The 15,559-nt window shown below is 46.0% G+C and overlaps 1 protein-coding gene across 5 annotated transcripts in view; it reads right to left on the reverse strand.

Moving 5' to 3' along the window:
* GRAMD1B (GRAM domain containing 1B) overlaps positions 1-15,479 on the reverse strand; it is a 68,165-nt gene extending 52,686 nt beyond the window's left edge. For all 5 annotated transcript variants that reach the window (XM_085316809.1, XM_085316808.1, XM_085316807.1 and 2 more), the window contains exon 1: positions 15,343-15,479. In XM_085316809.1, coding sequence (XP_085172935.1) covers positions 15,343-15,365 — 23 coding nt within the window. In that variant the 5' untranslated portion in view covers positions 15,366-15,479. The remainder of the gene's footprint in view (positions 1-15,342) is intronic.
* Positions 15,480-15,559: the final 80 nt, after the last annotated feature.

Genomic DNA, 15,559 nt, shown 5'->3' on the forward strand with positions numbered 1-15,559 from the left:
TTGGTTTTAGAATCTATGAATCTTCCAATAATGTTTTTTTCTGAAAGATATATGAGAACAGCTGGAAGTGTGATTCTCTGCCTCTAAAACTTACGGTATGTTTTGTTCGAGTGCCTGTTAAGGTTTCAACGAGATACTATTTTTCAATAACCACAAGCGAGCTACACTGACCAAATGCTTCTGGTGAGACTCACTATGATAGCTACTTCAGATCTTCAACCACGGAGATCACGCAAAGGCCCAAAACAGGTCCTGAAGCAGCAGGACAGCTCTAATATGTTAAGTATGTTCACCCACTCTTCAGACAGTCAAGAGTTAAGATGAATCAAAGAGAAGTTCTGTTTTCCAAAGCACTGAACACAGCCACCACCAAAACGCAAACAAGTTACTGTGAGAAAAATTTTTCAACTCTTTCAGCTTATCTTGCGGGGCATGCAAAAGGCAAAGCTTGGGGTAACTTGGGGGATCACACAGCACCTCAAATGCCTTACAAAATTTATTAGATCTGCAAAATTCAAGCAAACTCTCAGAAGGACAAACAGCCTGGTCACCTTTCTGGCTCTTCCGCGCACCACCCGCGGCGCTGCGCAGACAGCAGACTTCACGGTGCTTTGACAGGACTGCACTGGCACAGGGAACTTTTAGAGGCCTTTAAGGAAGCTCTTTTGAACATAAAGCTACAAGTTCCCATTTGGTTAAGAGCTGCAATTCTCTCACTTTAACTCGACAGATTTGCTTCTGCACACACATCTCACAGCCCTTGCCCCAGTACTGGGGTGAAAGATGCAAAACAAGCAGCGAGACACGATGTCACGTGGGAAGGACACGACTGCTGAGCTACCCGCGGCACGGTACGGCCCCGTGCCACAACACTAATGCCAAAGGACCACCAAGCCCTTCAGAAAGGTGCAAACTCGGCCACGAGGCCGCTCTGAGCAGAGCGCACGCGTCTGCGGCCGGCTGCTCAGCGCTCCCACCGGCGGCACGGGCTGCACCTTCGCTGCCTCCCGGACCCGGCCCGTTCTGCTGTCTCACACCCAGCCGTAACACAAGCTCACTCACACATATGGCCTCTCTCAGGTGACAGGAAATGATGCACTGTCCAAGTAATTAAAGCCCAAGGCTGATGACAGATACAGAAGAGACAGCATTTGAACATCCAGGCCTCTACAGCTACAACTAGGTTTGAGATAAACTATACCCAACCAAAGCAATCCTGCTCTCCCTGCAAGCCACACCAGCGGTACAGGAACAGACTGCAGTCTTTAAACGTCTGTCTGCAAAACATCTGTGAACCGTGAGCACCTGGATTTGAGAACAGATGAGATTTCTCATTTCCCCTTCCCAAGTAATTCCTTGTCCAATTTTAATAAGACCTTTTTGAAAATTTAAAGCTATTGGGACAGATTCTCCCAGCACCTCTACTTTTCAGCTGAGTTCAGAACTGAAGAGAAGACGACTAACACTTCCATAGTACCTCCGGCCTTGTCTTCAAAAAGACACGTCACAGATCTCCAGAGAGCCTGTCCTCAGGAGACATTCAGTGTAGCACCACGGCCTCACGATCTGCAAGTAGGACGAGCAGTAATTGGTAGCTGACACATCTGGACAGCCATTAGCGTTTTGCACATATTTAACCTTTTGCTGGTGCCTTTGTCAGAGCACTGGATCCGCTCCTCTCCTAGGTACTCCCACGGCTACAGCTGTATGGACTCTGCTGTCCAACGTGCAGCACCGTACCGGCTCGGGCCTCCGACCGCGCAGTGCAGTGCTGTTTGCTAGCTCCTGCTCAGCCCATGGAACATCCTCCCACCCTCCAGGGTGCAAAACGGGTGCTACACTTCAAACCATCGTGTTCTCACTCAATTAAGCAATAAGGAGTGTGGCCCAAACTCTTCCTTCTCCCTTTGCAGACAGTGTGCTCCTAGACAGGTACCAGACAAAGCAAAAATCTTGCAGTACTCCAAACTGACAACAGCATTTTCATGGAGCAAGATACAGTGGCTGCTGGAGTGCACGGATTCCTACAGTAGTGGGGGAGGGAGGAGGCAGGCAATCATGTGCTCAAAGGCACGGGGATGAAGAGGGGGAGGAGGAGAACAAGGAGAGAGAACAAAGTGTCAACATCTTAACTGGGACACACAAAGAGCCAGTTCTTAGTAAGAACTTAATCCAGGATTAACAAGAGGTCAGCTACCTCCACAAGGAGACTGCACTAAAAGGAGCTAATTAGCTCTCCTTAATTGCACAGAAGGAACCTCAGAGAACTGAAGATGTTCACAGTAGCAGATCCCACCTCACCTAGGAAACACAGCCCTACCTGTTGTCCTCAACATCATGCTCAGAGGATCAGCACGTGGCAAGCCGAAAGTGGAAAAGGTGAAATGATGTTAGGGAAAGGGGTGGGGGGAGTTAGGCTCAGCACCAGGAAGCGAGGTGTCTGAGCAGGACCCCTGCTGAGAGCTGGAGTCTACATCAAACAGGACAAATGGTTTTAGCATGGCCATACCCTTCTAGACACTTTCTTCAACAGCCATCTGACATCACATCTGGAATTGCCCGAGATCCCTACAGTAAGTTCAGTAACTGCTTTCATTATCAGGAATATCCATGAGGATATCTAATGTAGTTCTTGTCCTCTTTAATTCAATGTCATATCTGAAAACAAGGAGGAAGGATAGCCCGAGGTAAACCAGTCACATTTGCTTTTTAGCCCCAACTCTGTCCTGTAGTTTGAGTCAGATAGAATCATATCCCAACCTGACTAAACACAGTACCCTGGTCAAGGTACATGGGCAGCACAAAGCAAATGCTTCGCAGATTACACACGAGCAACAGATCTCAGCTTGGAAACCACTGGCTTCAGACGATGCACTGGAAAAGGCTGGCTGAACTGGCCTCCTGCAAATTCCCTATCTTGAATTTCTAATAATACGTCCCAAGCATAATTATTTGTGAACTGTGTATTTACAATACTCCTCCAAATGCTGATGTGACAAAGAGATGAGCAGGTGCTTATTCTCTCAGTTATGCAGCTCTTATATTGCACCAACTGAAAATCTGAATTTCTAATGGTAGAAGCATAATTAAAGGCAAAACTGTAACTTCAAAACTATTTTGATAAAATTCCCATTGAAAAAATTCTTGAGCACGTTGATTATCTACAGAATGAACTGAAATCTTTCATTGAAAGGAAAGCTATGTAAAAAATATGAAATGCTCTTTTCTAGTGTAGCGATAAGCTATTGGATGTTTTATCCCAGAGGCCCACGCACTGCACTGACAGATAACGCATACACGTAGCCAGTGTATCTGAAAACCAGCTTAGCAAGCGCATCAATAATGTTGTCAGAACTCTCTCTCAGCTCAAGCACTAATAAAAGTAACACCAGTATTTACTTATTTGATGGCACCGCGCTGAGGGGCTGGGCAGCTTGCAGACAGACACGGAAACAGGACCCTCACGCTGCAGGGCGCAAGACCAACTCCGCAGGGACAGGCACGAAGACAAGAGGCTGCACTCGTTTCAAACCTTCGTGCAGGCAAAGGAGCCACCTGCGACTGCTAAGGTGCAAGTGCACCCCTCCTGAAAGGTTAGGGCTCAGTTTAACAGAGGAGGAAGAGAAAAGCAAAACAACCGGTTAATCAGAGAAGAATATGCACACAAAGAACAACAAGAATAACAGCTCATCCATTAATTACAGGTCCCCGTGGAAACAGAACAATACTGCCTCCATCATCCATCTATATATCTTTCTTTTCTCGTATCTTCAGAAAAGATTCAAACGTCACGTCATTGTGCTTTCAGTTATGTTGAGAGCATAGCCAGCAGGGGACATGTAGCAGCAAAACCTCACCTCAGTCCCAACAACGCAGGTCACGTTCCTTGGGTACCGCTCTGCATACGAGGATGCCACATCCATCTCTGCTCCCAGTATTGAGGGAACAACCCTCATACATGCTGTCCCTTCACAGGCTCAGCACAAACAGAGAACTCCCGGACATCTGCATGAAGCTTCAATAGCTGCCATTGGAGACAGCAAAACGCGCATCAGCTGTTCCAAGCCAGCGGCTTGGCTACACCCAGTCTCCTGGTACAGACATGCCCCACTCCTCCAACCCCCTCCACCACCACCTCTCCATGTTGCATTAAGCTTTAACGGCTCTGACCCACGAGCAAATTTATGAAGAGAAGAAAGAGAGAAGGGAACCCCTAAAAGGGTCCAACCTCTTTCTTTAGCACCGTCTGGTGCAGAGAGTACTTTTATATCATGTAATATACTCCGAGTTATGCCAGCTTTTCCATTTCTCAGGACTGCTCCAATGTGCTTATCCCAAACAAAATCAGCCTCCTAAAGGCTTTCCCAAAGCACTTCCCCAATCCCCGCTTACAGAACCCTCCTGACCAGCTCTGATCTGTCCTGACACCCATTCAGGCATACTAGATTCACCCCCATTCTCACCGATCAGCTTTCTTAACTTTGCCTGACTCTTCCTTCCAAGATGATCTCACGTTCCTGTAACCTTCTGCAGCGCTCGCTCACAACACTGAAGAGCTACTGAATCTGGCCCTTTCCCCCACGAAGAGGCAAACGCCGTTCCCCGAGAGCTCTGCCGAGCCCCCGCCGTCCCTTCCACCTCAGGCTTAGATTCCTCATTTGAACCCTCCACATCTCCCCGCCGGCCCTGCACTGCGTCAGGGCATCCTTTTTCCCCGAGGAACTGCCTGACCTCTCAACGCACACACAAACACAAAGCAACCTGCAGCCACAGGAAGGAGTCCTCCTGCCTGCCTCGTAGATGAGAAACAGGGAACCAAATGATCATCTCACCACCTGCTACCACATCGCACTTCCCGGGGCGCAGCTGCGTGTCTTCCCTGCTCCTCTGCTCTCCGATTCTGAAACCACCATTTAAACAGCAAACAGAAGTGATTCTGCTGGGGGAGAGATCATCAAACCATACAAGAATCTCACTGCTCCGATGCATTTTATGTTCTCAGTAGCAGTCGACAAAAAGATTCCCTGCTCTGATAACGGTTTCGCATGGCTGAAACAAAGGCTTCTTTGCAACTTGCTGCCCAGCTCCGGCATCTGAACTGGCTGCTGTCCACTAGGAAGAAATGTATTCACTATCCCTTTAAGAATGCCCTGTATCCCTCATCACCGGAGCTTCAGCTTCGTTAACCCTGGCTGCTCCTTGCTCCGTTCACACAAGACAAGACAGCTATGAAGCTTCAGCACTTCCTCAATTTTCTAAGTCCTCTGTCCTCACCTTCCTGGTCTACCGCCCTGGAGAAGCTTCTCTGTGTCACTGTGTATTCCCGGCATCCCACACCTTTCCACACAGACTCTTCAGCATAGAACTGTATTAAATATCCCTGCACTCTCGCCCCAGAGCACTTCTGTGACGGCAAAGGAGCACCACACTGACCCGAGCATCCTAAACACCTCTGAATTCAGCCTCCTTCCTCCCACGAAACACTCTTTTCTGAATACTCCGACATTTCTACAGACATCCTGACTCCTCACCTCGTTGAGCGAGAGGAACGATGCACCCTCTCTAAACCTGATCAGACAAACTACTTATTGCCCCAATACAACAGCAGAAAACACTGCCAGCAACAGGAGCAATACTAGTCTTCGACACACAGTTATTTTCAAATATAACTCTTTGAAAGGCCATCTTCTACAGACAGGTTATAAGAGGCAGAAGATAAGAATGTGAATCATATTCAAAGCGTGTATACAAACATACATATAAAAATCTGCCTCAGGACGAAAATAAACAGAGCCTGGGACTGGTTCCGATTCTTGGCAAAGCGTGAAGAAAGCCATCCTGTGGCTGTCCTTGATTTTGCATCTCCTGCAAACAAGGGTAAATATGGAAACAGTAGGTCATGTCCAGTGATTAAAGGAACTAAGAAAGGAAGAAAGCAGTACAGTTCAGACAACGTGCAGGGTAAGAGCTCAAAGAAAATTAGATATGTTCTTGTAACACGATATAGGAGCAGAAAAGACTAATGTGATTCAGAGCTGCACATGCTAATCAATCGTATTTCATGCTAGCTGGTATAATATTTGGCCTGTATAATCTGTTAATTTGTATCAGGAACTTCATTAGAGGTATCATATAATCAGAAAGATATTCGTATAGAGGACGAAGTTCAAAGGCAAGAAAAAAGAAGAAATCACTATATTCATGAGTCTGACAAAAAGAAACTTGAAGGGTAAACACAGAAAGGAGTCAACAAATATCTGAAGAATGCAAATACCAAGAAGAGAAGAAAAAGCTATTTATCAAAAGATTATAATAACAAAGCACAATGAGATGTAATTAAACGGAGGGGGGAAAAAAGCTGAATGTTAGTCACATCCTTGCAGTCGTGAGAAACGGAGAAGTGGTATAAGCCCCTTCACTTGTCATGTTTATAAAAAGCATTGGACAATCATTAATAAAGGCATAACAGGGAATATTCCTGCACTGGCAGGGGCATGGATTAATGACTCAGTTCCCTTAAGTCTCTTTCTGTCTCCAGATCCCGTAATTCTCCTAACAGGATGCAGTCCAGCTCCAGTAACTTTTTGGTTACTGCTGTTTCCTAGTGACGCAAGACTCTTAAAGACTCTCTGTTTGCATTAGGTTAGGTAAGCGTCAGAGTTGTCTGAGCATCATGATTTAGAGAGAAATGTGGTGATTTTGACTTCCTGTATTTTTGTTTCCAAAGCCTCCAAATGAAACATATCCACATGATCTGGAGTTTCATAACGGAAATGTTGCAAAGTTCCATCTAAAATCATCGGAAGTTCTCAAGACTATGAATCTGCGCCGTGAGCCTTGAGAGAACAAATGCCCTTACGACAACCACGACGTTTCCAAATACGAGCAGAGCATGGATGGCTTTTGGGCAATTATCTAGATTCAGCTTGTGACATTGGACAGGTCACCTGTAAGAAGTGCAGGGGACGTGGTAGGCTGGGATTGCATCACTGATGCTAGCTCTTCCATGAGTATAGTCCATTGTCTCTGAAGAACTGTCTTAAACCATAACAATGTTTTCTCACCTAAACAGAGACTCCATCAGGGAAATTTTCTAGTACAACTCTATCAGCCAACACGTTAAAAGCAGAAAAGCCTTTAATCTCTGTGTGCCTCACCTGCAAACCAAGGATAATACTACTTCCTTTCTTCCACACTTTGCCTGTCTTGCCTACACAGGGTGTAAGCTCTTCAGGGAACAGATTGTCTCTCAAGATGTGCATGAAAATCTTCTAGCACAGCAAGGCCGTTCTTGTAAGACACTCTCAGTGTAAAACAACAGAATCTTAAAAACAGATCCACTTCCAAAATCAGTACTGCCATTAGCTGTCATCAAAAACGAAACTCAAAAGAGTGAATGGGGAACCTGTTCTTCCTGTTGGAAAGTTTGGAAAAATAATTTAAAAGGCATTTGAAGCAATGACATAGGTTTACTGCCTTAAACCAGCCACCGAACATTGGTCAGACTCTCTGAGCTCCAGCTCTTGGACACATACCTTCTTTAAAGGTCTACAGTTAAACAACAGTTGGCCTTGCAAACCTCATTCCCAGACGAATGTCTCACTGAAGGCTACCACGCGACTACTCCATTTCCTAAGGGAGTCATTTTCCTGACAGCCCTGAACAAAATAAATCCTGATTTTGAGGTCTGAACAGCCTCAACAATCTCCTCACAAGCAGGAGACACTTCTTGTGGACCTCTATACCTGTTTGATTCCTATTCCTAAAGGGCCAAAATTACACCAGCGTTACAGCTCTAGCTCTCCATCTGCTTCCTAGAATGCCATATCTGTATCCCGTGCAAACTTTTACATTCATAGCACTTCACATGTCATCACTACACAAGCAAGGGATGAGACCTGCAAACTGTTTCTCTGAAATCCTCAAACTTTACCATCTCTTCCTCCTGCCATTTAAATCCAGGTTTGTTTGCTTAGTATTTCAATTAAAAGAGCAGTTCTAGTTACAGAGACAGTTGTTCTCTACACTGAAGATAAGTCTTCCTTTGTCCTCCCCTCCTCCTCCAGCTAACTTGGTGCCTTATATTACATGCATACATGGATAGTTTCTTCTTTTACCATAACTTTGCTATACCAGAATACATACCACCTTCTCTCCCTACTATGTCTTTTTTTTTTTTCTCAACTAGTTTCTCCTCCATTTTATTCCTTCCAGTTCTAAGGCCTAAAAACAGGTTCAAATTGCATTTTTCCTAACCTGATATTCCAACTGGTTTGAAATTATGCAAAATATACACCCCAAAAATATACAGCTCCCCCCCCCAACAAAAATTCTTTTCTTCTGTGCTCCCTTGCCGTACGGGTAGAGTGGGTGCAGCATGTTCTCAAATGAGGATGGCAGGATTTTACATCTTGCACTAGCTGAAAAAAAGCAGAGCATCTACCTCCAGGCCACTTGGTCAGCCACAGGCAACACACTGTCTAGAAGAAATGGTTACAAAGAGTAAGCCACTGGAAAACATAAAGTACAAAAACCAGCACAGCCCAAAAGCTGGCCAAATGGAAAACTTTAGTAAAGGAGAAGCTTAGAGAACATTCCACCATCTTGTATTCAGCCGGCTCTGCAAGAACATACGTAAGTTATAGACAGAAATGAAAAACTTCTGATTTATGTATAGTATTTGTTTTGGTCTGAAACATCCTTTCTCAAATTTAGATATTCTATACATATTGCTACTATATCTCAATTTATATACATTACTTTTACCAGCCTAAAAGGGCTGAAATTAACGTTTCCATGCATAATAAATATCAATTATAATAATAATAATAATGACAGTCTGCCATTACGTTACACTTTCTAACCAGGATTGAATTCACAGGCATACAAGGAAAGTTTTAAGAGTAAACAAGGCAGCTGTTTAATAGGTCAAAGCAATACCACAAACTAGTCCGGAGTGAGAAATGAAGTCCTGGATTAGCCCAAAAAATATTTTAAGGGAATTTCAGTAGGCAAAATGTGATTAAACAAAAGAGATCTTGAACAAGACACAGTGATTCTTGAATAACACATCCACAGGAGCTGTGATAGTAATATTTGGCTCTGTCAGGCCTTGACCTTGCCTATTTGCTGAGGAGTCTAGCCTGAGCTAGCAGATATTTAGCTGCAGTAGAAGTATTAATGCACACAGGGTGAATCACACGCTTACAAATCGTGGAGCAGTGTTCAAGATACTCTTTCTAGTACATTTCACATGCAAAAATATCCAATTGCTTAAGTGAGAGAGCACAAGAAAAGAGAGAGGAGAGGAATGCTGTGTCCCATTTTGCAGATGGAGAAACTGAGGCAGAGTCAAGAAGATGATACAGCAGGTCAGTGACAGATTCTGGCACAAAACTGGCCTTCCCTGACTTCCAGCTGCAATAGCCAGGATCTTGCTTCTCATCTGATGGTCATCATCCATTTAAAGGGCACAACAAACAACACGCTCAGGCTCCGAGAGAGAGAACTAGCATCTGCTCTATTTTATCGATAGCCACTTTTTCACCTGGTTTGCCTCTTTCCGAGCTCCTTCCTCCTGCCCAGACGAAAAGAGTCTCTGGAGAAGCCTTACTGCAGCCTCACACATCTTAACTTCAGGCCCTGAGCAGCAATGCCTACAGAATTCCCACGACCGCTCTGAGCTGTTGCCCTTCACTCGACATTTCGGAGACTGGCGAAGGACTGCACAAAGAGCAAGGTGATTTCACCATTTGATAAGCAGACAACACAATTTTAGCAACAAATTACTGGGATTCAATTAATCAAAATAATCTCCAGCCCAAGTAGAGATCTGAGGGAGAGATACTGGCTGCTGGCAGCAGATGTACTGCCAAGCTCAGCATCTTCTGCTCATGTCAAAGACTCCTTCTGTTTAGTTGCCTTCAGAGAGATTTCAGTAAGCACATATATATTAGAGAATAAAATGTTGGATGTTTATCAAATTTCAAGTCAAAATGTGATGCCAAAAACATGCCACATAACAAACAAAAAACCCTAACAAGGCAGTTTTGTCTATCATCGCACAGAGCTACAGCAAACCAAATCGCAGATCGAGGGCCTCATAATGACTCAGCCTTTTTTTCTCCCCAAATATTCTACTTCCATCATGTTTTTCTTAGCTGAAACGATCACTTCACTAGGACTTCATACCACATCACCAATGAAAGCATTAATTCAGTGTGGCAGAGCGCAGACCAGGACAAAAAATGGGACTGGGCCGATCTTGGTTCTATTTCTGTTTCAATTCCTGACTACGAGTACTGTCTGGCCACTTGAATTGCCTGTGAGTTCTTTCCTTGACATTAGCAGACTCTGATCAGGCTCTCAACTGCTTACTTTCACTTCCCAGGAGTGAAAAGCCCAGATAAATTAGCAAAAAAATGCCTGCTGACCACTTCATTAAACTATGAAACCATTTACAAAATAAACCTACCGATACTGATCTTGCCAAATCATCTGATGTAACATCATCAAATTTATTCCTGCTAAAAGAGAAAGGATAGAAACTGCATTTTAAAGACAAAAATTCTGTTAAATTTTCAGAACCTTCTGGATACCTGCAGAGACGACTGATGTATTAGCACAGTTCTCTCTTCCTACCGTGCTGTCAACACACTGGAACATTTTGATTCGTAAAATCCAACTGCAGAATTTATAAGAAATGAAAGCCTCTCGCTTCCAAAACGTTAGAGCCAAGTTTATAAGTTATGTGTATGTGGGTCACCTTTGATGGGTTTTAGTGGAGGATTATCAGTATTTATTTCTTCCTTCAGAATAAAAAACAGAGAAAAAAAAGATGCAAAGGCAGAAGAATAGATGAATACAGAGAAGAAAGTAATGCCGGAACATAACACTGTAACCTTTAATATGAAGGTCAAACAATGCAATACGTTATGCAATTTCAACTAAACTACCTTGCTAGACTTCTCCAAAAAAGTGACAGGGAATTGATTTGAAAATTAATCTTTCATTCATGGTGCAATAGAACAGCGTTCATTAGCGCTGCACAGAGTAGCTCTTTAAGTCTCGGCAGTATCAATATAAAATTGAAAATTATGTAAATAGCATCACTGTTTCACTATATATTTAACAAGGTAAATGGCAAGAACCCTAGAAACCCAGAACCCGCATTTGTAACTTTACTGTGTTATGGCAAGCACAAATTCTCGGTAGCTGAGGGAAGAACACATTCCTCCTGCCTCCTTCGCAGCTCTGTTATTTTAGACTTCAAAGAAGCTGCAAGAGGAGACTGCAGGGACAAAGCTACACAGGCCTGGCGCGGCAGTTCAGGAACCCCTTTCCTCTCCTCCTTACAAACGAACGGCACGGAGACGCTCACAGAATCAATCAGAAGGGCAGGTGTCTTTAGCCTGGTCTAAATGCAAAGTAATGCTTAAGTCACAGCCTTACAGCACGCCTAAGTGAAACTGCCTCATGTTAATCCGCGCTGCTCCCTGACATCAAACAACTGCTAATTTTAGCTCCGCTGTTCTCTAACCCTACCTACTTCCTATCCCACCCCCACGACTATATAATAGATCCTTCCTTCAGATAAGTAGGGTGTTGGAACATTGAGAGTTTCTTTCTCACCCACAGGCACTAGCGGAAAAACGAAGTACAGATTTATTTTTGGGTAGAGCCTTTAGTCCTTATTTTCTCTATAGGTTCCACATAGAAGGCTCCGAAGCTCAGAAATATTCTAATCAACAAACCGGCACAAGCAATGCAAAAGGAACCAGAAAAGGAGGAAAATCAGATGAGCAGAGTGTTTTCCAGTACACTATTCGCGGGACACCAAGCACAGCTACGAGCTTGCGCCTGCCCCTGCAAGACCGCCTTAGCCGTTTGATTCTTGTTTCCCAGGAACGATCCAAAGCGGCAGTGCAACCCAGCCATGCTACGCTGGACCACGAGCTCCCCGCAACCCCTAACAAGGAGGGCTCTGGCAGCCAGCGGCATCACCAGAGGCCGAGGGGAGGAAAGTCGGCTGCCCGGCCCGCGTAGCTTCTGCCTTCGCGAAACACGAAGCCCGGGGCCTGCCTGGTTATGGGCACCAAGGGGTGTGAGATAACGGCGACCTACGATTACAGGCTGGAGTTCTCCCTCACTGGCAGGTAACGATACTGCGTCACGGCGTGAAGACGCGCGGCAGTACGCCGCCATCACGCTGTGACACGAAGATGTCCCGTCAAACCAACACACCAGGCCCTGACGAGACACACGTGCCTTCCAACGTGCTAACAGCGCACCAGGGCGCTGCGGTATCATTTCTGATACCAGGCAGCGGTACCGCCACAGCAGGATGGTGCGCTGGTACACAAGGACTCTGCGCCGTAAGACTGCACAGAAACTTCTGGTGTCAGGGAACTGTGATGCTGTTATTACCAGGGCTCTGCTGTACTGCAGCATAACGTGACAACTTAATAACTCTACGGTATGCAGCTATGCTGTGATAGGATACCAGATGGCGATGAGATCATTTTAGGCAAAATTAGGTGTACTGCAAAAGTGCACGACACCGTATGAGAACTCAATGCATCGCCTTACGCCAGAACAAGCTTGCATTGAGACTCCGAGGCGGCCCAGAGGTTCCCCAACAAAACGCGCTACGTCATCTTGTACAGTCTAACAGCGCAACACTTCCCCTGTCGTGAAACGAATGGCTGGGTCTAAAAATAGGCCGGAGCACGTCCACTTCCTAACGGTCGGAGAGGGCCGCTCCTGCTGACAGCGTTCTGTCCCTGTGCTACTGCCCTTCCCGGTACAGAGAGGAATCGGGCGTCTTTCTAAAAATTGCTCCGTAAGGAAATCTGAGTTAACCCCAGCAGCGCCAGCCAGAACGCAGATCGCCACAAGCAGCCCAAAAGACATAATTGTATGTTAGCTGCTTGGTACGTTTTTTTTAAGAAACAAATACTAACCTCTTCCTGTAAAGCTATTTCGTTATGAATAGTTGAGGCTGTGCATCCTACATTGAGACAGCCTAACTGCGCCTGACAGACAGCGGAGAGCGGGCAACTGTGTTCAGCGCTGGGAGCCATGCCCCCTCGGGCCCCACCGATCGCTCCTGTAGCGACAAATGTAGCAGCACCAAGTGAAACAGGACCTGAAATCACATCCTTAATTCACCCTTCTGTGCCCTGATGTGGCAGCACACACAGTGAATAAAGCTGTTCGTAACACAGACAGCCTAGAGGGGGAACAGAGGAACTGCTGCGAACATTCAAAGCGCTATGTATGCTTATTAAATAGCCATTTAATAACGAGAACTGAAATTTTTCTCTCTGGAGCACAGAGGAAGATATAGGAGGGACGCTAAGGAGGCAGAACGAGCAAGGTTGGGCTAACAGTCTTCGAGTGTGTTTCCAGGAGAGGAGCCCAGGACCTTTAGTGCACTCCCCGCTGGGACCCAGGCACCTAGGACAGCAGGGTGCCCCAGGCACCCTGCAGGGATCCTGATACAGAAGCGACTCAGAGGAAAGAGCGTCACCTACTGAAACACTACTATCATTTCATCCAGCGCACAAGTAATCTTCTCACCTCCCCCATGCAGCTCCTGAATCTGCCAGCCTTGCTGGCTTAGCTCTGAAGTCTGACCAAACTAATGCACTGGCTTCAACAGTAACTGCTACAAACCCCGCGATAGACCCGGGTGCGCAAAAGCGCTGCAGTTATACAATTAACAAAAATAAAAACACACGGTGTTGTTCGTGAATAGCCACAGAGGCGAATGCAGCGGGGTGCCATATTATTGCAGATGCACATGATCGCGGCAGTTCTCAGGCACGCTTTGCCTTCCTGGTAGTACGCTAAGCCATTATGCAACTCACCAGCCCAACTGCAAAGCTCATAAAGCAGCAGATCAGTGAGAGCTGTGCTTCTTTTCTTAAATAGAAAAAAAAAATACTGTAGAGCTTTCAAATGTTAAACAGCTATGTCAACTACATATTCCATATGGTCACATGCACACAGGAAAATTTCAAAGGCTGCAACTGTAATCAAATAAAACACAAAATTACAGAAATTAGAGAAAAAGATGACCTATTGAGTCATCTCTGGCTCTAGTCCGGCCCCTGGGGCCCAGTACTAGATGTTGCCTAGTGTTATGCTGTAGTTTTTTGGTGGTTTTTTTTTGGAGGGGAGGGGGCTTTTTTACACAACAAAAATGAAAAATAGTGACAACTAAAAAAAACACTAAATGAAAAATAACTTGATTAATTTCTCACACTTCACAGGTGAGGACCTCAAAGCACTAAATGCGCACTGATGCTTCTAGCATCCTTGAGAGGCAGAGTGCTTATTCTATTATTATTTTTCCTATATAGAAAAAAGGATTAAGAAAAAGAAACAGGCCTTCACATTGTTCTTGTCATCCAGTTCACAATTTTAATCCAAATTACAAAGTCACATTGCGCTACTGAGGACAGAATCATTCCCATCTGATGAAGTTTTAATTAAATAGATTGTATCGTGGTATCACACAGATATTTGATTAGAACTAATTAGTTTTAATATATGGGAGATTTTTAAAGTTTTGATATACTAGAAGTTTATATACATCTCCACTGCCAAGCTTCTAACATATAGTATATATGTTATATAAACATATACATACATACTTTTTCATTTACCTTTACATCTAAATTACAAACTTGACCAACAAAAAAATTAACGTATAAACATTTTACATGCACACACAGCTTTACTGGTTAAGTTTCACTCGTGCAACATTTTATTTAGTTACTCAGTTGGTCACACCTGGAAAAACAGAGTTTTCCCCCAGAACACCCAGGGAGCGATCGCTGCACCAACAAGCGCTTCGGAACCTGCCAGGAAGCTGTTAGCTCCTTCGGCTACCAGCTCTAGTATCTTACTACAGGGACACGCCAGCAAGGTGCAGCCCTAAAAGCCGCTATTTGAGGACAAGCTGGGCAGGGACCGCTCTGTGCGCACAAGACTCAGCACCCGTCTTCCTCTTTCTTCAGAAAAAGCCGCAAATGCTCGTTTTCTCCGTACGCGAGCCTGCTCCGCAGGTGCGCGGGCATTACACGTGCGCGCAGCGACGCGGATCCGCGCACAAGCCCCGCGCGAGCCGCAGCGGGCGGCGGCGGGCGAGGGCTGCGGGCGGCGCGGAGAGGGGCCGCCCGGCGCCCGGCCCATCGCTCCGTCTCCTCGCTGCCCCCGCGCCCGCGTCCCCCGGGGGCGCTGCAGCGGCCCGAGCGCGGCGCCGCAGCCAGCGGCCAACTTAGCGGAGCGCATCGCTCTCCTGCGGCGAGCGCGCCGCCCCCCCGCCCCGCTTACCAGGCGAGCTTGAACCCTTTCATCAGTACAGTCACGACAAGCCGGTGCCCGCGTCCTTGTCCGCCCACTGACAGCTCCAGGGGTCCCAGGACATATTGGAGGAGCCCCGGCCGGCGCGCGTCCCCCGGGGCGCGCCGAGCCCCATGCGCAGCGCCCCCCGCGCCGGGGCACGGCCGCCCCCCGCCCTCGGCGCTCCCCCAGACCCCCGCCGAGAGGC

This window comes from Rhea americana, unplaced genomic scaffold, assembly GCF_003343005.1.
Source record: "Rhea americana isolate MKP2758 unplaced genomic scaffold, rheAme1 scaffold_48, whole genome shotgun sequence".
NCBI lineage: Eukaryota > Metazoa > Chordata > Aves > Rheiformes > Rheidae > Rhea > Rhea americana.